The sequence below is a fragment of the Pararge aegeria genome, chromosome 15, assembly GCF_905163445.1.
Source record: "Pararge aegeria chromosome 15, ilParAegt1.1, whole genome shotgun sequence".
NCBI classification, from domain to species: Eukaryota; Metazoa; Arthropoda; class Insecta; order Lepidoptera; family Nymphalidae; genus Pararge; species Pararge aegeria.
The window spans coordinates 8595377-8617169 of record NC_053194.1 but is presented as its reverse complement, the minus strand read 5'-3'; the positions used below and the strand labels follow the sequence as shown (position 1 = coordinate 8617169).

The 21793-nt window shown below is 37.3% G+C and overlaps 1 protein-coding gene across 1 annotated transcript in view; it reads left to right on the top strand.

Annotated features, from left to right (window-relative positions):
- The window catches only part of LOC120629689 (monocarboxylate transporter 10-like), a 215796-nt gene that overhangs the window by 28373 nt on the left and 165630 nt on the right, over nt 1-21793 (top strand). The window contains exons 2-3 of the mRNA XM_039898667.1: nt 15601-16329; nt 17234-17466. Coding sequence (XP_039754601.1) covers nt 15683-16329; nt 17234-17466 — 880 coding nt within the window. The 5' untranslated portion in view covers nt 15601-15682. The remainder of the gene's footprint in view (nt 1-15600; nt 16330-17233; nt 17467-21793) is intronic.

The window sequence follows — 21793 nt, the reverse complement described above, 5'->3', positions numbered from 1 at the left end:
GTGAATAGGCATCTTCTAGGCAAGCGCGCTTCATCTTAGGCTGCATCATCACTTACCATCAGGTGTGATTGCAGTCAAGCACTGGTCTATATATTTAAAAAAAAAATTACTTAAATCATAACATAACAGGATAATTTCATCAATTTATTTTTAAATACATTAAATTCATATTTCTTAATAAGTTCAATCGGTTATCTATTGTATAACTTAGGTAACATTTCCGTATAAAAATTGGTACGTACTTAGAAGACTTTTTTCCTTGCATACAAATTGATAGGGTTTCGGACCCAAAGTGAGTTGATGGTAACAAAAAGAACACTGCTATTTAAATAAACTTGGAGAAGCCATTTTTAGGGTTTCGTACCCGGGTAGGGTACACCCGTGTAAGTTAGTCGTGAGCTTGCTTATAGAGCAGAGCGCATTCAAAAGAATTTCTTCCAATCAAATCAAATATTTTATTTCAAAGTAGGTACCTAACTGTACACTTTCTGAATGTCATACAAATCTGTCATTATTTCAATAATAATTTTGATTATTAGATGAATTAGTTCAACCATCTTACTTATTGGGGTAAGATTTACTATGAAGACTTTTCTTTCTGTCTATAATTATGTATATTCATGCATCACGCAAAAACTATACAATTTATTGCTATTTACATTTATAGCTGATACTCTAGGTTTGGTAACATTTAAGATATTCTTTATAACGAAATATATAAGGGTTCACTAGAGTTTATTAGCGTACAGTTTAATTGATATTTTGTAATGATCTAGTGCATTTTATTGGAGCTATAGGATAGAATTCCTCAAAGAACAAAATCAAACAACTCTTTGTCAAACCTCCCTAAATCTCCCGAATACTATGGAATAACCACGAATTATAAGCATTGTAAGAAATTACTTAAAAGACAACACAAACAGAACCCAAGAAACACCTATAACACGTAAAATTAAAGACAGTTAATCATGCTATTTCCAGACGTTTGTGGCAAGCAAAAATATCTATATTACACCTGTTGTAATAACTACATTATGTGTAAATGAAAACCGAAACAATACTGCACAGGGTTTAGAGGTACATTATGTTCTGTCAACCTAATAGTTTTGGGGTAAGCCACTGCCATATTTTTTTACTGAATGAAATCAAATACAGCCCTAACATGCAAAATTAAACTCATGTGGCTCCTGCCACTTAGCACACAGCGTAGGTACTATGCACGTGTCGGATTTTTATCTTCAATAAAGTTGTCAAAACACTAAGAAAGTTTTGAATTCGTTTGTATGGATAATTAAATATGTTTCCTTTTATTCAATTTCTCAGGGTGATTCTTTAGAAAAATACATTTTACAGGGTGAATCCTTATGCATCCTGCAATATTATTTCGTAATTCTGTTACACGTTGTACATAGTTTTCCGACAAAAACATAAATGGTAATAAGAAACCTAACTCTAAAAGGGTAAATAATCCATCATAAACTGTGGGCGGCACGTTGTCTGAGTTCTACAAAATTAAAACTACGTTACAGTCAGTCCTCAGTAACAGACAATCTTTTGGTAGTTATTGCCCTGGCTCTTAGATTTAATAGTACTCTTGAAAGTAGATAATGCCATCAAGACCGCATGATGGTTTTCCTCTTCTTTACATTCGGAAACTTTTTTTATTAGGTGAGAAGAAGAATTTTCCTGCGATTTGTAATAATTAAAAGGTAGTTGTACATATAATTGTAAGTTGTTAATTCTGGTATAAAAATCAGGTGTAGTTTTTAAAATAAATTATTTCAGTAAAGTGCAGCTCGAAAAATAACTATTTTGTTTATTAGTGTAGTGCTTCATTTTTTTAAACTCGCGATAACTTCTTACTTAAATGTCCAATTACAATGAATTTAAAAGTTTTTGCTGATAAATAAATACCTCTCATGATAACTATTCATTTTGATAAGAACTAATACTGTTATGTCATGTAGTAAATCACTTTTATCTATCACCAATTGTTTTCTCAGCAGACGCCAAGACGATTTGGGTTACAATTTTCAATTTTAAATTGTATTGAAAATCATTATAGCCTATGTTCATCATCATCATCATCATCACATCAACCGATAGACGTCCACTGCTGGACATAGGTCTTTTGTAGGGAGTTCCAAGTTCCACGATTCTGAGCCGCTTGGATCCAACGGCTACCTGCGACGCGCTTAATGTCGTCTGTCCACCTCGTTGGGGGTCGACCAACGCTGCGCTTACCAGTACGGGGCTGCCATTCCAGCACCTTGGGACCCCAACGTCCATCCTTTCTCCGAACTATGTGCCCGGCCCATTGCCACTTAAGCTTCGCGACTCGTTGAGCTATGTCGGTAACTTTGGTTCTTCTACGAATCTCCACATTTCTGATTCGATCGCGTAGAGATACTCCGAGCATAGCTCTCTCCATCGCCCGCTGAGTGACTCTAAGCCTTCTTATGAGGCCCATAGTTAACGACCATGTTTCAGAGCCATAGGTCATCACTGGCAACACGCACTGTTCGAAGACTTTCGTCTTCAGGCACTGAGGGATTTCTGACGAAAAGATGGCACGGAGTTTCCCGAACGCTGCCCATCCGAGTTGGATTCGGCGGTTCACCTCCTTCTCGAAATTGGACCTACCTAACTGGATCGTGTGTCCTAGGTATACGTATTCGTCAACAATTTCGAGTGCAGTGTTCTCAACGATTACTGGTTGAAGCGGAACATGAGCATTAGACATAATCTTCGTCTTGCTCATGTTCATTCGTAGGCCAACCTGTTGAGAAGCTCTGCTGAGGCCATCGAGCATCGTATTTAGGTCTCCCAGAGTCTCTGCCATTATGACTACATCGTCGGCAAACCGAAGTTGAGTGATGTACTCGCCGTTAATGTTGATGCCAAGTCCGTTCCATTCCAGAAGCTTAAAGACGTCCTCCAACGCAGCGGTAAATAGTTTCGGGGAGATAACATCTCCCTGTCGCACGCCTCGCTGCAATTGGATTGGTCTCGTAGTCTGATCCTGTATACGAACTGACATAGTGGCGTTTTTGTACAAACACTGCAACACTTGGATATACCGGTAGTCAATTCGGCATCTCTGCAGTGACCTAAACACAGCCCAAGTTTCCACCGAATCAAAGGCTTTTTCATAGTCCACAAACGCTAAGCAAAGTGGCCGGTTATACTCTTCAGTCTTCTGTATAACCTGCCGCAGCGTATGAATGTGGTCTATGGTACTAAAGCCCTTACGGAAACCGGCTTGTTCGGGAGGCTGGAAGTCATCAAACCTACGAGCGAGACGATTCGTAATGACTCTCGAAAACAGCTTGTAGATATGACTCAGCAGCGAGATGGGTCTGTAATTCTTCAACAAGGTATTATCACCTTTTTTGAAGAACAGAACCACCACACTCCTGTGCCATGCCTCTGGCGTTGTGCCTTGGTGAATAACGGAATCAAACAATCGCTGAAGGACTTTCAGTATCGGTTTTCCACCTGCCTTCAGGAGTTCTGCCGTTATTCCGTCATCACCCGGCGCCTTGCCATTTTTAAGCTGCTTGAGAGCCACACTAATCTCGTATAGGCTGACGTCTGGGATATCTTCGGTATAATGTCGAGTTAATTTGGCTCTAGGATCCTTAGCCAAATCTTCAACAGGCGTCTGTACTGTGGTGTACAACTGTCCATAAAAGTTCTCAACCTCACCCAAGATCTCAGGTTTGGAAGAGACAAGACTACCATTATTGGTCTTCAGTCGCATCAACTGGCTCTGACCGATAGACAGATCTCTAGCGAACACTATAGAGCCTCTGTTTTGCTCGATGGCATTTTTAATACGCTCTGTATTGAAGTGCCGCATATCACGAGTCTGTGATTTAGAGATCTGCCTATTAATCCGCCGGTAAGCGGACGCGTCTGCTATAGACTGTAGTCTCATCTCTTGCCTCTCCGTCATAAGCTTGAGTGTATTGGTTGAGAACCTATTGGCCTTGTTTCTACGGTGGGCCTTGTAGAATTTGGACCCGACTGTTTGGACAGTTTCCACCAGCCTGTTGTTCAAATCGTCCACAGTGTCGCAATCTGCTAGGCAACCGAACCGGTTCTGTAGTTCTAGTTGAAAGCTCTCGGGGTTTTGAATATGGGCACGAGTAGGCCGGAGTGTAGACTTCACCAGTCTGACTCTTTCAAGTTGAACGTTTATACTCAATGTGCCTCTTACCATACGGTGATCACTTCCGGTTTTAACCCTGTTGATCACAGAGACATCATTGAATACATGCCGTTTAGTCGACATGATGAAGTCGATCTCGTTTCTCGTGGAACCATCGGGGCTTATCCAGGTCCATTTCCTGTGTGGCCGCTTCTTGAAGAAGGAGTTCATCATATAAAGGCCCTCCTTCTCCATGAAGTCAGCCAACATTTGACCCCTGTGGTTCCGTTGCCCATACCCAAATTGCCCCACCCTCAACTCTGAACCAGTTCGCTCGCCAAGCTTCGCGTTGAAATCCCCCATCACAATATTGTAGTAGGTGTTCGAGGCATGTATGGCTTTTGAAATGTCCTCATACAAAACCTCTACATCCTCGTCTGGGTGTGCCGAAGTCGGCGCGTATACCTGTATGACCTTCAACGAATACCGTTTGGTAATTCTGAGTATAAGGTATGCTACCCTGCTCGACACACTTTCGACTTTTACAACATTGTTGACGAGAGACTTGTGGACGATAAACCCGACACCACCCTGTGACTGTTGGTCACCCTCCCGGTAGTAAAACAAGTTGCCGGATTCCAAGATTATCGAGTCCTCCCCCTCTCGCCGGACTTCAGACAATCCTATAATATCCCAGCGCAACTTGCTCACCACTTCTTCCAGCTCAATCACCTTTCCATCGGTCCTCAACGTGCGTGCGTTGTATGTTGCCAGGTCAAGTCGTCGGGGTTGGCAGCGGAATCTCTGCCGGAGATTCTTAACACCCCTTGCCCCGCCGTTACCATAACCGCTGCCAGAGCCAGGAATAGCGGGGCCGCCGGGAACTAGGGGCTGTGGTTTTTTTCTCCTTCCCATTAAAGATATGCCCGATAATGACCACGCTGGGCAGGCGGGTTGGTCATCGCAGGGCTAGACTGATCGCCCCGGCGTCGCTGCTGCCCGACACCGGTCTGTGCCATTTGTGCAGCCTAGCCAATTCGAAGTGGTTATACCGCCACTTGTCGGTCGCCAGAGCCTCGTCGGTTAAACGGCAGGGTGCACCACGTGCAGGTGAGGTTGGCAATTTGGGAGGCTGACTGGTACTAGCCACACCCACTTACACCCCAGCTTAGCCTATGTTACTTCCTGGTAATTTAACTATCTTTTGGTGAAGAAATAACAAATAAAATTGTCCAGTACTTTCGGAACCTATTTGGTACAAACAAACAATAAAATCTTTAATTTATTTAAAGACGTAATTGATTTATAGCTACAAGCGTTTTAATTTTAAAGACGTGGCGAAAAGTTAGTGGATCGTTAAACTTTCTTCAAATTCGATAAAATAAAACGAACGTTGTATGACTACAAAGATGGCGCCACAACTGGATTTCAGGCTAAGTGCTTAGTGACGAATCAGAACAAGCCCCAAAATTCTGATTCGTCATTAAATCTGGGGTCCATTTATCAATTCCTTTCCTCTACATTTACGTACAAATTCTTTGTTCATCAATTTGATTGGCAGGTATGAAAATTATAAGTCCTTCGTATTCAACGCGGCGTACCCTTTATATCACATCACGTTAAGTCTTTGGCAACCAAGACAGGCGTTTGACGTTATGCTCATAAGCGCGAAGAAATGAGGTAGAAACTCGGAAACGTACATTCGAACTTCTTGTTTTACATAAAGGCGTGGGGTAGTATTTTACAGTAATTTAAGTAGGTAAAAGACAGATTAACAAAGTCTCTTTCGCGTAAAGGCACATAACTTTTGTTTAACTTCAACTTTAAAATTTACTCTACCGCAATAGGTGGGAAGATACCCGTGCACCCACTGGCTTCTCCCACCTGTGGGTGCAAGGGAAATTCGTATTACCCGTACACCTGCTGCGTTAGTGTTAGAGTTAAATGTAGAAATGGGTTGATAGGTAGTGCGCTAAAAGTTTTAAAACTTGCACTTTTTCTTTCTTTTAGCATTGTCTCTACCTAAGACTGTCGGTGTATGTTTAAAGTTAACAGTGAAAATGCCTGAAGCATATCTTTCCGTTAGAGGAAACGTTATGTAAAAACTCTTTTTGTCCCTCGACAGACCTTTAAGTGAGGGTACGGGATTCACTTGCGTATTCACCGCACTCTCGCCAAGGTTTTGACCCCCAATGCGTGGCGGGTCCCATCGTCGATTCGGCAGTGACCAGGGCCACTGCCGAATCCTCCAGGTAGGCACGGGTGCTTACTACTGTCGCTGACTTTTTTAAATGCGATTTTATATGACATTCCTTGACGCACATGTAATAAGGATTATAACTTTGAAGAAGATTGTTTGTATTGTTTAAATAATACTGATTTAAGGTCTAGCTAGTGAATCTCCCTGTACTACATCACTGGAACCGGAGGATTTAAAATGTCACTTAATATTCGTAATAGGATTTATAGTCAGACTTGTTTGAATTATGTATGAATAAACATTAAACAATGACGGCAAAGCGTTTAATACAGTGATTAAACTGGATTCGTGGACTAAGAAAAAGAATTATTTAAAATTCAATTGTCTACCAAAGCAATGAAGCAACAAAAGATTCTGAGCATGTAATTACAGAGTATGAATGACCAACGAAATGGAATGATGTCTGAAAACTTCTGCGTTTATCTCTTAAGTGTAAATATTGTTCCATTCGTTTTCTCGTTCTTATTCCCATTTCGCAGCAAGTTAACCAGATCACAATCTGTTATTTCAAAGGTAAAATATGCAATTACTCTCAACTTTTCTTTAAGTCATGTTTAGATTTACATGGATATATTATATATTTTTATAGTTTACTATCGTAACAATATTATTTTTTTGCACGTCATACTTATTCGTAAAACTTAAGACCTAATTTTTATAAGTATACATTTTTATTTCATACCTCAATTAAAGACTACTTTATTTGGGTATGAAATTGTTACTTTAACTTAAATGCTATAGCTATGGGGTTTATGACTACGTACAATTAGTATTTTTGTTATTGCTCTGTACGGGAGGTATGGTAATACGTTCGACCGTAGCAGTAGGAAGATCTTTCTTTGGAAGTTGTATATATAGTCAATTTTTGTGAAAGCTAGCGCGATGCAGGATTTTTGTGGCGCCATCTAGTTCGTAATGTGGCTACCGCTACATGCTCTACTTGCTCAAAAGTAACGGAATACAATAATCAATCATATGTAAGTACTACTATTTAGGGCTGAAACTGCTTCTGTGTTTTTTGTTACATAAATATCATTTCATAAAATATAACTACTTACTTTGGTTTTCATTAATATATTCGATAGTTTGATTAAGAACAATTTTTCAATGAGATTCATCTGACTTATTTGGATCCTTAGTATAATATCATCCCATTATCGGCCTACAAGGCACAGATCTTCTACACATGGGAAGGGGTTATGCCGTATTCCACCAACCTGGCCTAGTACGGCATAGTAAATAACGAAATATTATTTTAATTACCTTTAGATTTTTTAAGAAATAATTTGACTAGTTGATGAGTATTTTCAATCATCTACTTTCAACAATGAAGTGGTATTAAAACAAAGGCTTGAAAGAAAAAGTTTTAATCTCTAGCAAGCAGTGTGTAGTCTGGAATAAAATAATTGGATTCATAAGAAAAAACAACTTGAATTTTTCTGGCTTTTTTATTTAAATTATTGTAACACTTATTACGCCACGAACGCTGAATGTAAAATAAATTTTTAATCTGAAGAACATTAAACAAACATTGGATAACATACGTCCCGTGACAACACAGTATTCAATGCCCAAGCTTCCGAAGTTCAAATATGAGGTTAATATTCAATGCCACGTTTGAATAAAAGGGATTCGATTTGTTCTTTTTATCGAAGATCATTCATTTGGGTCGGCTGCGTATTGCTTGGTTCCAACATTTATTGTTTACTCGTGTCGTAAATATTTAAGAGGTACATTAAGCCAAGTGGGTCGATGATCAGGTTTTTTTTAAATATCTATTTTATCCACCGCGGACAGGGGATAAGTCTCTTAGATATCAGTTTGGTCTATGATGGATTGATTTATTTGGTTTTGAAGACGTCTCTGTGCAATGGTGAGCGCTGTGAATGTAAACAGGAGGTCCCGGGTTCGAATCCCGGTAAGGTTTTTTTGGGAATTTACAATTTCAGAACTTTCTGTGGTCTCATCTGATGGAAGTTGTTACCACCCAACAGACAAAGATTTTTCGCGAAGCGATTTAATGTTGCAGTACGATGTCACGTAGAAAATAATTTGATGGAATAGAATAGAATTACTTTATTTGCTAAAAACACGTTAGCCCGCTACCATATTAGGTTGCATCATCACTTACCACCAGGTGAGATTGCAATCAAGGGCTAACTTGTAGTGGAATAAAAAAATTATGAAACTCGTGGTCTCCATTTAGAGAAAACACAACTGTCATTGAAACCTTGTCGTCAACCAGGATCCCCCTGATATTTAATCAATATTAACCCACTACCGGCCAACAACAGGGCCCGCGTCTTCTCTCAGTATCAGGTCTTGGGCCGTAGCCCACAACGCTGGACTAGCTAAGTTCAGTGCAAGTAGGTTGACTTTACGCGTTATTGAGAACGTTGGATGAGAAAAGCATGCATGAGAGTTCTCATGCATTCCGTTTTCTCACAATGTTTTCCTGAAAAAAGGCATATAGATTCGAAACGCACGTGCTGGGATCGAACTCGGTCTCGGCCAAAAGGAAGCGAAGCTCTAACCACTAGGCTATTACATCTTGTAATGATATTAAGTAGCTCCCAATAAATAACACTGATGAACAAATTGAAAATTATTGCAAATTCAATTTCCTTAACTGAGACATAAATCTTGAACTGAGAGCGATGATTTTATCTTTCTCAAACAAAATTAAATTTCTAGAAGAATCTTTAAAGGGAAAAACGGCAGGTGAAGGTTATACAATTTAAATTATTTTTAAATTTTTCTGATGATTTTTTGATTTCATAGCAGGATGTGTATTGTATTGATGCAATTAAAGCCTGGAGGTCCCTGATTATCTGGATTATTTTTAATACCTCTTCGTGCAAGCATTAAGCGTAAATATTTACGTCACAAATTGTAGTAAATGTGCTAACAATATTCTTTTGATACAACACTAAAAGTGTTAGGTACTCGTACTAGGTATGTAGTAGGTATAGGTACGTATATACGTATTTCTAATCCGTACTGAGCCATGATTCCTACCACTGTAATCAAACAGTAGGGACGGTATTTCCCAAATTTTATAATTATAGCGAATAAGAGCTCCATAGCTTAACGGTGAGCTTGTTTAAGTAAGAAGGCCTAGGTTTAATTCCCGGCAATTCCGGTGCGATGTCGCGTAGAAACCAATTAGTGGTATAACTACTCCCTAACAGGTTAGACCGCTACCTTATTAGACTGCATCATAACTTACCACGAGGTGAGATTGCAGTCAAGGGCTAACTCGTGGTAGAATAAAAAAAATAAGAGACCTAGTCTACAACCAGTGGCGTGCATACAGAATATGCACCGGGTATGCAGATGATATGAAATGAAGAAAATCTCGAGTACGAGTTTTAAATACTTTTTATAAGCTTTTTATAAGCCTATCCATAAGATTTTTATAGCTCGTCCTGGAGATTTTCTTCATTTTATATCTTCTGCATACCCTGTGTATACCCTCTATGCACGCCACTGGCTACAACAGTATAGAAGTCATCCTATACAGTTATACCTTCAAGTCTACATTCAGGCCCTGAAGAAACATGATCGATTTAGACCTACATAACAGAGCAGTTCGTCGAATCGTATCGTATTCCATTAATAAATTTCACGCTACCGTCTTTTATTGAGGTAAGAATAATTGAGATGTATGTACATTGTAACGTTTTTGAAACGCGATGTTGTTATTTCTCTATCCAACATACATACAATACATTACTATTCCACGCTACACAATGGTTTTAGATTACGGCCATTGTATATTTGTATACACAATTTCTACTCGTGAAAAAAGATAGATCAAGCAATATTTACAATTCAATGTCGTCCATTGTGATAATAAAAATGTCATAGCCCAAAAACCGGAATCTAAAAAACATTGAAGGATATTTACGTTTGTATATGTATTCCTTAAATACAAATTATGTAGTACTAGCGGTTGCCCGCGACTTCGTCTGTGTTTGATTTTGTTTTTTGATGTGGCATTCAACTTAGTTGTAGTTCTAAAAATTTAGAATACACAAAAGTATTCAGTATCGCTAAGCCTTAAATGGAGGGTTTGCTGAGGAGTTCTGTCCTCTATCTCCAATCACGTTTATCAGATCTACACGAAATTAGGGCAAAATTAAACAGATATTATAACCTCTAAAATACTAAAGTAATTAATTAAATAGGTTATCATTTGACGACGTTATAGAGTAACATCGTCAAACACATTCGTCCCCTCTCCCAACAGAACTGAGCTTAATTTCGGGATAAAAAGCATCCTATATTACTTCTAATACCTTTAGGAATATGCGTACAAAGTTTCGTGATGATCCGTTTGGTAGTTTTTGCGTGAAAGCGTAACAAACAAACTTACATTCACATTTATGATTTCAATATTGGCCATTGCAAATATGGCTAAAGGGATTTTGATGAAATTTGTTATAAAAGTTATCGAATAAAAAACAGTAAACTTTTTCCCGAAAATGCGAAATTTATAAAAAAAAAATGTGTTTTTTTAGTGTGACTATTTTGATATCGCAATTGATGACATTAGTAGAAAATAGAGATACTTTAAATGTGGGTGTAGCCGTAGACAGAACTATTTTCAAAATTAATCATATTTAGATTGTTGATAAGGAAAACAACTCGTTCCGAGAAATAAATAGCACTTCAGCGCTTCGGGCGAATTAGCACCAATTTCATTAACATCTCTTTAGTGTTCCACTGGTGGCGTGATTAATATCTGCTGCCTTCTGTATAATATGATTTATGAATTGAACAACATCCGAGGACTCGTTCTTGTCTGTGGACACTTTTACTAAGCCCTTTCAGATTCCAATATATGCCCTTACTTTAATAATTTACTAATAAATGTTGTATGAGTGATTAGATGAAGAATGTGTTTTCTCAATATGTCATCAGTAATTTGAATTTCGAAAGAATAAGACAAAATATTGCGTAAGTAAGCAACCGATTAGTTTAGTCAATATTTAGGTATATAATATTTAAATTTGTTGCACGTATTCTTTATTTGGCATCTGCTCTTCAATGTAGGGCCTCATTGTTTTTACATGCATTTACTACATTAAGTGTTTGATATCGTCTTATTATATTTGCATTTTGTTTCACTATATGTTAAAAAAATATTTTTCGTATATCTACTAAACCTTATGCCTTTTTTGATTTCGAAGTTGTTTGTTGTGAAAGTTGCTTGAGTTATTTCCTACTCCGCTAAATAAAGTGATTTGAAATCGCTTAATACGCACATAACCGAAAAGTTAGAGGCTCAAGGGATCAAACTATTTAGATCCATTAAAATTTACAATAAAATCAGTAAGTTGTAGTAAAATTAAATTTAAAATATTTCAACTTTTAAAAATTTTACATTAGAATGACATGATCTTGTAAAATATATGACCATTATAACTGCTCCAAAGTCTCGACTCTTAACACTGACTGTTGTTAACTAGTATAATAAACACGCTGACATTTAATTTTCGTCTATTTTTATTAAATGAATTTAAAATTGTAAATCGTAATTTTTTAACGCTCTGTGTTACAAACTACAGCTACTATTTTGTTTTCTTATTTTTCCTGACGTACTCGAAAAACTTTTAATATAAAAGCTATTTTAGAATAATTACAAATAATTATTGAAAGTTTTTAAAATAATTTCGAACCTCATGCAATTTACTGACGGGGCTTCATGTTCATATGCCTACTTACAGTGATATATATGTATACATGAAAGCAATAAATGAATAAATAATACTTGGTCCTTCCTAATCACTAGACTATCATTATCTTTTTATACCTTACTTTAATATTATATTTCGAACGTTGATATAAATTACTGTTGATGTATCTGCGGAAAACAACTCGTTCCAAGGAAGGTCTTTAGCAATAAATAGAACTCCAACGCTACGGACGAATTAGCCGCAATTTCATTAAGAACTCTCAGTGTTCCACTGACGACTTGATTAATGTCTACTGCCTACTCTGTAATATGATTTATGAATTCAGTAACATCTGACGACTGTTCCTTATCAGCGATTTTCACGACCCTTTGAGATGGCACGATCCTTTTTATGTGTATCGACAGTTTTTTTTTAAACATAAATCTAAGTTTCTAGGATTCTTAAATCAGGAGTCTATGGTATACCCATACAATCCAACTTAAATTTCTCTTGGCATTGTATCAAATTCAAGATAAACTAAGCTGGAAAATATAAATAAACGCTGGAGCAGTTTCTTAGCTTGAACCATGATCAAGTTTAAACGTAGGTTCTATTTTTGAGTGTAGTGGTAATATAAAGGAGGTCCTGAGGTTTTCTCTGGTCTTGTCTGGCTTCTCACGTACTACCGTAGCTACCAATGAATCGACTAAAATTAGCCGCCAAGCGTTTAAGCGTGATACAGGGTATGCACATGGTATGCACTAAGCGGACCGATGACATAGAATGAGAAAATTCTTCAGTCCGAGTTATAAAAAACTCAAGGATAGGCATTGTAAGAGTTGTAAAAAGCCTACACATAAGTTTTTATAACTCGTACTGAAGATTTTCTTCGTTTTTCATAATTTGCATACCCTCTATGCACGCCACTGGTAGGACTTCGACATCCCTTTCGGGGGGGCGAGTTCAAATCCCAAGAATGCACTTCTAACTTTTCGAAGTTATGTGCGTTTTAAGCAATAAATATATATTGCTTAAAGCGATGCTTATTCACTTGCCTCAATGGTGAAGAAAAACATCGTGAGGAAACCTGCATACCTGACAGTTCTCCATAATGTTCTCAATGGTGTGTGAAGTCACTCACAGGGCCAGCGAGTGAGAGTGGGAGAAAATCCGTGCTCTGTAGTGGGCCGGTAATGGGTTTATATAATGATGAAAGTACACTTTAATAATAGGAAATATTTATTATTTACATTTAGTAGCAAGATGGATCTGAATAGTAATTAATTAAGATCCATCTGGCTGCTGAATTTAAATAATAGCAAACATCTGTTTGACGAGTGTAAATTATTTAATGTGCGGTAGACAAGGAAGTATATTATTGAAACGTGTTAATTTTTGGGGCACAATTAGTGCCCTAGTATTTAGGAACACGACGTATCCAATGTTTATATGTGATCAAAAACAGATTTTCCATTAGGTTGATTTACAGCGTTTTGCATCAATTCGTAATCTTCCATACCTACGGCTTAAAATTATGGTGTCACGAAAGCTTATCCACACTACAAAGTCCATAATAGCGTTTTAATACAATTATTCATGCTCAACTCGGCAACTATATTGTACTTAACAAACATTTTAGGACTATAGCTTACGAAAGCTTGGGTCGGTAACATCGTGTTACATTTCTAAAATATTTGCAAGTATGCAATGAAGCTTTATTTGTAAGAAAGAGCCTTTTAGTGGATAATTTTTGATTCGCTCTATACATTCATTCTTCGTCCGCATTTATTACGCTTTTTTACAAATCCCGTGGGAACCGTTTGGGATGAAAAGTATCCTATGTGACACTTCGTTGTTTTAAATAACTCTATCCCAAAAATAAAGATGATTGGTTGCTTAATTAAAGAAGAACTAGCAAACAAGCAAAAAAATACACTTACGCATTTAAAATATTCGTAAGGATTCCATATAGTCACCTTCGAATACTCGTTTTATGGCTCTAAAAATCAAACTACCCACCCTTATTGAACAATCTTGTTATCTGATGGCTGAAGCTCAGTTACTAATCGGCTACTTAACTTAAGCTTTTGCATCAAAAACAACCCTTATCGTGTAAAAGCAACAGCAAAGGTGGTGAAACTACGTCTTTTTAATGATCATAGTCGAGACCTAATATTAATAAACATCAAATTATGGTTAGTGTTGATCCCTGCTATAATATTATAAATGCAAAATTGTGTTTGTTGGTTTTTTGCCCTTCTTGCCGGCGGCCACAGAGCATCGTGTTTTTTTACAGAGAAGATGTTGATATTTCGGAGAATGACAGACAGGCTACCTTTTATCATTGGATAATATACGGTATGTTTGGGAAAATAAGGTGTAAAGTGCGATTCTGTATTTTCACTCGTCACGCCTTTTTGGGTAGAACTTTTTTCCGCGTAGCATTTATGAAGTTGAAAAGGGTACAGTTTAGGCGATTAGTAGGTACACGCGGGCGAAGCTGCGTGCAGCTATTTATTTATCAGAAAAACCACTGGACCAATTTGTCTTTAACTAGTCGTATATGTAACTATTATAACGTTGTCATTATTTACACCTAGAAATACAAAGTGCGTAAAAAATATTTTTTTTTCAACCCTCATATCGTTTGAATGGCGCGTTTCACATTTGTCTTAAAAACGGTTCTGAAAAAAAAAGCATTAGATGGATCCGTGAATTATCTTACTCAGAAACAATAAGTGGAAGCACAATTTGAAAGACTATTAAAATAAGATCATATAAAAACCTTTTTCATTCATTGAGCTTTAGTGTTAATGTCGCTATATACCTAAATTAACTACTCCCTTTGATAACGTAAAATAAAACGTAATGGAGGCAACGTAAAAATCCGTACCTAGTTACTCTGTATGAATGACTAGCAAAGTTGAATGATGTCTGGAAACTTTTACGTTTCTAGTTTGTACGTAAAAGTAGCAAATTCGCTGTCTTATTATTTTCTTAATCACTCATTCACTCAACCATTCTCGTTTTCATTAAGGTAAACCATACAATTTGCAAACATTCACTGTACCGCTTTAAATCTCTTAATATACCTATAAAACGAAAATCTACAACAGAATAGATCTCGGATTTATCATGAGCGTCTATGGATAACAAGGACCTAGATTTGACTACATAGTCGTTTTGTTCAAGAATTTCCCAGTAGCTATCCGGTGTTCCATTAAAATTAAATGTACTCTTAACTTTAAAAATAGAATGCAACTTATCCTATTTACAGTATAGGGTGGCCAAAGCAACCGAGAGTAGATGCCCGTAGCGAGTACTTTTGCACCCAATAGATTAAGATACTCAGTAGTTTTCTTTTACTGTCTTAGATATTCGTCAACTTTTGTACGTTGAAAAGTGAATTATAATCCTAAAAGTTAGTATAATATAAGAGTTTATATTATAATGTCTCTATAATATTAATAGACCCTTTGCTTAATTTCTCTTTTTATTTGTTGCAGATTGTGGTGATTTCATGTTGTAAAAAAGTGTAATATACAACAATTTTATTTTTAAAAATGCGCCCATCAAACTTAAATAACAATGACTCTCCGCCGGTGTGACAGTTTGCCCACAAAGCTCCGGGAAGTGCTGATCACTAACTCCGAAGTAACCCAAGCATTGACGAATAAAATACCTGACTCTAACACTGACCCAGATATAAACGAGGCTGTTGTTCGCGACGAAGTTATCGCGACTTGGAAATCCCTTCACACCGACGTCAAGAATATAAAGAATGGCTTCCCTGCAAAAAACGGTCCATCGGTCCATGGCACGGATAAAAGATCCATTACGCACACTTTCAGCCCTGCGTCCGTACGCAACAATAGAGAAACGCAAAGGAAAATCACTTATGATAATAGGCACGTTTGTGTTGGCGCGCAGAACGCCGACCGTACCTCGTCCTTTCCCCTGGAAGTGGGCCAGAGTGTTCCAGACAGAAAACCTAAATCATTGCGACGAAGGACCTTACTGGAACGCCTTCTCTCCTGGAGAACACCGGAATGTGATTGTCATATTGAATGCCCTTCAAAGTGCCGGCCGATACCCAAACCGATACCCGCAGAAGTGTTGTGCACTTGTGGTGTCGCTCGGCCAAACTTCGCGAACAATCACAACAAATACGCCGAGCGTGGACGTTCTAAAAGTGTTGGATATGAAGCTGCTCGAGAGGTGACTCAGTTTCGCCGGTTAGTGCTCTCTCTTGAATTTAGGTTAGAAATTTTATCAATTCTAGGGTTCTGTAGAAACAAGATACCGTTATCGTTATTTAGTTTACCACAAAAGAAATTATCTATATATCTAAAATTTTAGGAGCATTTTGCTACCTCATTTATATGAAAATATTACGTTCCCACTCTCTTACTTTTTGATAATGATTACCGATTACAATTGCGTGAAAGTAGGCTATTCCACTTGAGTTAAATAAATCACCCAAATTACTCCTTTAATCTTAAATTCATCTTAATAAGCAAACAAGGAATTAAGGCGTTTAATGAGCCGCACTTTAAAAATAAATTTAATTCAGTAATGTCTGTGTTCTAATAATATGCATTGATCGATGAAAAATTAATAAAAAATCAATATTGGCAAGAATAAATTTAAAATTAGAATGTCGAAGGTGTTGTAAAAGTATTCTAGTCATAGGCATTGGCGTGCACTTCATACATATACGAAAGCACTGCCTATCCTAAAATTTATATATAACTCGAATAAGTTTTAAGGAGGATTTTTGCCGTTTAATGCTATTTTCCTGCTGTATGCATACCCTGGTCATAGGTATATAGTCCGCGTGAGTCAAAGGTGTGAAAACCTGCAGTAGATAAATGTATTCCAATAAAGGCAAGGTATGTACCTTTTAGAAGTCCTAACTAATGGCTTTTGAGGAAACAGTCGAGTCATATTTAGTCCGCATAAGTTGAAGGGATGAAATATAGATATAATACAATATGTGGTACCTATTACAAGGTAATATCCGTACCAATTGCTGTATATGGAAGGATTCGAATCATTATATTGAATCAGCGTCAATCTACGAAGCAAATAAATATGTACCTGCAGTATATAAATGTTCTAAAATATGTAGTGTATTAGGTGTGCTAGTGCTGGGGCAACGGTGGGCGCAGAGACCGCCGCGGCCCTACGAGCTCGTGCGGCCCTCACATTGGCCAGGCGTTATTACCCAGAAGGAGGCTGGGGCTGGACTATAACCGTCGTCGGCACAATCGTTCAAGTGTTATCTCACGGCTTACAACTTGGCGGTGGAACTGGCGCGATAGCATGCACAGCCGCTTTGAAGTACCGCGTCTCTCCACTTTATACACACGGTGAGTAATCTGATACTTTGTTATAGATAATTCGCAGCCTCGCTTGCCAAGTAAGAAACTATCTTGTGTAATTTAGGAGGAAATTCAACCAAGAAGTCGGTTTGCAAACTGAATTCAACAACAAGGAATATAGAGTTACCTTCTTGCAGTGGTAGTTATTTGAAGGTTACCATTATATGAGGATCCCTTCAAAATATGAACTTTGCACGATAAAAGCCAATCAGTATACACTCGAGTAACTCTAGAGTTGTTCAACTGTAGTCTATGGATACAAGGCAGGTTGGATTTAATTTATGGAATATTCTGTTGTTAGAATTTTCGTAAGGCCTGGGCATTTATCTATTAAGGTAAACTCCTAAGGTAACATGATTAAAAGAGAGATAATCATATAAAAGTATTTTTATGTTACACAAACATAAACACATTTATATAGGTAATAGTCCGACAGAAGTCGGATATGTGTTCATTATAAACTAATTACTTACATAATTTAATAATTACTCCAAAATGTAAACCTCTTTAAAATCGTAACGAATCGTACCTACCTAGTCTAATAATATGTAGCGGAAAGCACTGTAACGGAAATGAAGACGAATTACTTTGATCTTATGACATCCTGGTATATTACTTTTAGACTATTACTCTTAAGCACTGGCAGAAATAGAGCTAAGGGCGTTTAAACTAATTGAGTAAAATGAATCAGGAGCAAGTAGAATCGTGCTCAGATTAGGTTAATTCTTTGCCTAATTACAGGTATTAGTGGAAATGTGGCTACATAGAAATTGCCATACAAACAGAACAAATGTTTGTGTCCACACGCACCACCGCTTCACTGGGAATTGAAGTGGTTATGTAGACTGGTCAATGACCAATCCTTAATATTCAATAGTATTTTGTATGGTGATTATTAAAATAACCTATTACTCGACCATTATGACCGTGACGTGGTTTGGCTTGATCGGAAAAAATCTTATCCTGTCGGGCTCCAAAGATCTTTCGGTTGGCAGAGCCTTTAAGTTTCTATGAAGTTATCATCGTCGCAAAATCCATTTTATGGTGTGTTCACGTCTATTTTTCATCGCTTAGTGGTTAATTTACTTGGTCATTTAACTCCTATATATAATAACGCGTCACGCGTTTTTCGGTTCTCGTATTTTATATTTCAAATTAAGTGAAAATAGTGTATTTATAATAATGTTTTAAGTGATTTTATACCTGCCAGCCTTATTCCAAATCAAATAATCCATAATAAGCAGTTTCTGAAGTATTGTGTTTATACATCACTAAGTACATTCTCATATCAAACATTACTATGGAGGCCATTCAAAACTCTATTCAAACAATGACAGATCATTTTAACACTCAAATGGCTGAATTCCAAAGGAACTTGCAGGGAGCAATTCCGGCAACTAGTCCCACTTCCAACATTGCTGGGCAATTCAATGCATTCCGAGCCTTTGTGCTCTCTGCACTCGCCGGGCTCCAACAACAAGTGGAACTCCTTGCCAAGCAGACAGATCAGCTTGAGATGCGTAGCAGAAGAAAGATGTTGTTGGTGCATGGAATTTCTGAGAGTAAGGATGAGAATTTGGTTGCCACTGTGACTTCGTCACTATCTAATCACCTAAAGCTGACTGAATTACAAGAACATTCCTTTAGTCGCTGTCAGCGCCTGGGTCAGCCCAAAGGAGACAAGCCACGGGCTATTCTTCTCAAATTTCAGGACATTTCCACTAAGAATAAAGTCTGGTATGCTAAAACAGCCCTCAGGAATACAGGTATAACACTGTCTGAATTTTTAACTAAAGACAGGCATGATGCTTTTATGGCAGCTAGGCACAAGTTTGGGGTCTCCAAGTGCTGGACAAGGGAAGGTATTATAGTGATTGTTGGTCTAGATGGTAAACGCCATCGAGTCACCTCCAAGGCAGAGGTCAATTCTATCACCCAGGCTCTTACTAATGACCAAGTGCCAATAACTGTTGAGGCTGTTGTGCCCAGCGCAAACACTACTTCCGTGCTTCCAAAAGTCACCAAACCCTCGGTAAAAACACCATTAAGACAGAAGAGGCTCGCTAGGCGATAAACTTTAAGGCTCATTTTGCCCCTTGAGTATGATAAAACTTTAGTTTTGATGTTTTGCTTGCACTTGTACGGTATTTGCACTTTCTTATATTAATTTACTTAGTCTTTCAAGCCGCTTGTTACTATTTTATTAATTACAAACCCTCAATCGTTGCATTATTTTTAAAATTTACTAACAAACATCTTGTATTAGTTGTCAAAGTCAATTAATTTACTAATCAATTATGACAACTCATAAGTAATATATCAAGTTGACATACGTCATCTTGTTACAAATAGAACTTTGTATACTCGTTGGCTGCGGTGCCAGAGAGTGTATAGGCACTATCAATATGCATCTGTTTTAGTGTTTGTTTTCTCATTGGCTGATTGCTCCGTGAAAATATTAATTAAGGAAAGTTAATGTACTATTTGTCGCACAGATTTATTTATGCTTATAAAAAATGTTGCATGTACTTTTTTTTTTTTGTTTTTTTTTTTGTTATTTTTATTTTTGTCTTAGTTCTGATTTTATATTAATCGCTATCATTACAAAGCTTTATTGGTATATCTTCCTTTTGGCCTTCATATTATTGAAACAGGCAATTGAATATTGTAGTGTAATTGTTAGTTGTCTGGTCGCGGTTCTACTTTGCTTTATAATATTGTATCTAGTGCATAGTCTACAAATAGATTTTTATTGTTGCCTTGTATTTATCCTGCTATTAAGCATATACTTATCCTTTGTAAGCTTAGTCTGCATGCCATATATGATCTGTTTAGTACTTAGTTTAATGTAGTCTTTAATAAAATTTGTATTGTAAAGCGATCACTCATCAGGATGCTGGCGGGAGAGTGAGGAATCTTTTAGGGACCTTCCTATTTAGTTCACATTCTTTTATTTTTTTTATAATTTTTTTTTTTTTATTTTTTTTTTTTATCTTTTATTATTTAATAATATTATTTATATTTTTTATTATATACACCTATTATGATTTCAAACGACACGTCTCTTGAAGGTGTTCTGGAGGATGATGCCAATTTATCAGTTTCCTCGTCTTCTCTTGGTAGTTACTATAGTATTTCACAACCGCTAAGCTCTCTTTTAAATTCAACATTTGCGTTATATCCAAAAAAACTTTAATGCTGTGCATATAAATGCTCAGAGTGTCCCAGCTCATTTTCCAGATCTTTTGACCACATTCGACAGTAGAAATATCCACGCAATCTTGGTGTCCGAGACATTTTTCAAACCTTGTTTACCTTCGACCTCTTATAGCTTGCCCGGCTTCCATCTTATTCGGAATGATCGGATTGGTAAGGGGGGTGGAGGCGTTGCTATATATCTCCGCAGCCATATTCCGTTTACTATTCTTGATAAATCTCCGTCAGTATACTCAGAATGTGCTGAACACCTGTTTATTGAGGTATTATTTGGCCATTTAAGATTGCTGTTGGGTGTTGTCTACTGTCCCTCTCTCCATATTGATTATTTTGATGCATTTGAAAGGTCCCTTGAGCAATTTTCTACGTCTGTTGATCACACCATTATTATGGGTGATTTTAACACTTGTCTTATTAAGGATGACCAACGCGCTAGGAAACTTAAAACCATAGTCAATGGCTGTAATTTAAACATTTTACCTACTAATGCTACTCACTTTTTCCCTAACTGTACACCCTCACTCTTAGATTTAATGATAGTTTCCTCTCCTAATTATGTCGAAAATCATGGTCAATTTCCCGCTGAAGCGTTCTCCTATCATGACTTGGTTTTTATATCATACAAGATTCGACCACCGAAAGCCAAGCCGACTGTAGTTATGCGTCGCAGTTTCAGACATTTTGATAATTCTTTATTTATGTATGATTTAAATAAAATAGACTGGACTACCATATTTAGCGCAGAAACTATGGATGATAAGTTAAGTATTTTTAATTCTCTACTCACAGAACTTTTTGATGTACACGCTCCTTTGAGACCTATCAAATTAAAACATCTTCCAGCGCCGTGGTTAACTCCCGAGATTAAGGCTCACATGAATAAGCGCAATGCAGCTAAAAGGAAATACAAGTTGCGCCCGTTAGAGGATAATCTTATAAGATATAAAAATCTCCGTAATCGATGTAGTAAACTCTGCCGCGATGCCCAACGTAATTTTATTTACAATGCCCTTCAAAATTTAAACACTGAAAAGGCCTGGAGGTTTTTAAACTCGTTAGGTATAGGTCGCCAGCGAAAAATGGCTCATCGTATCCCGGA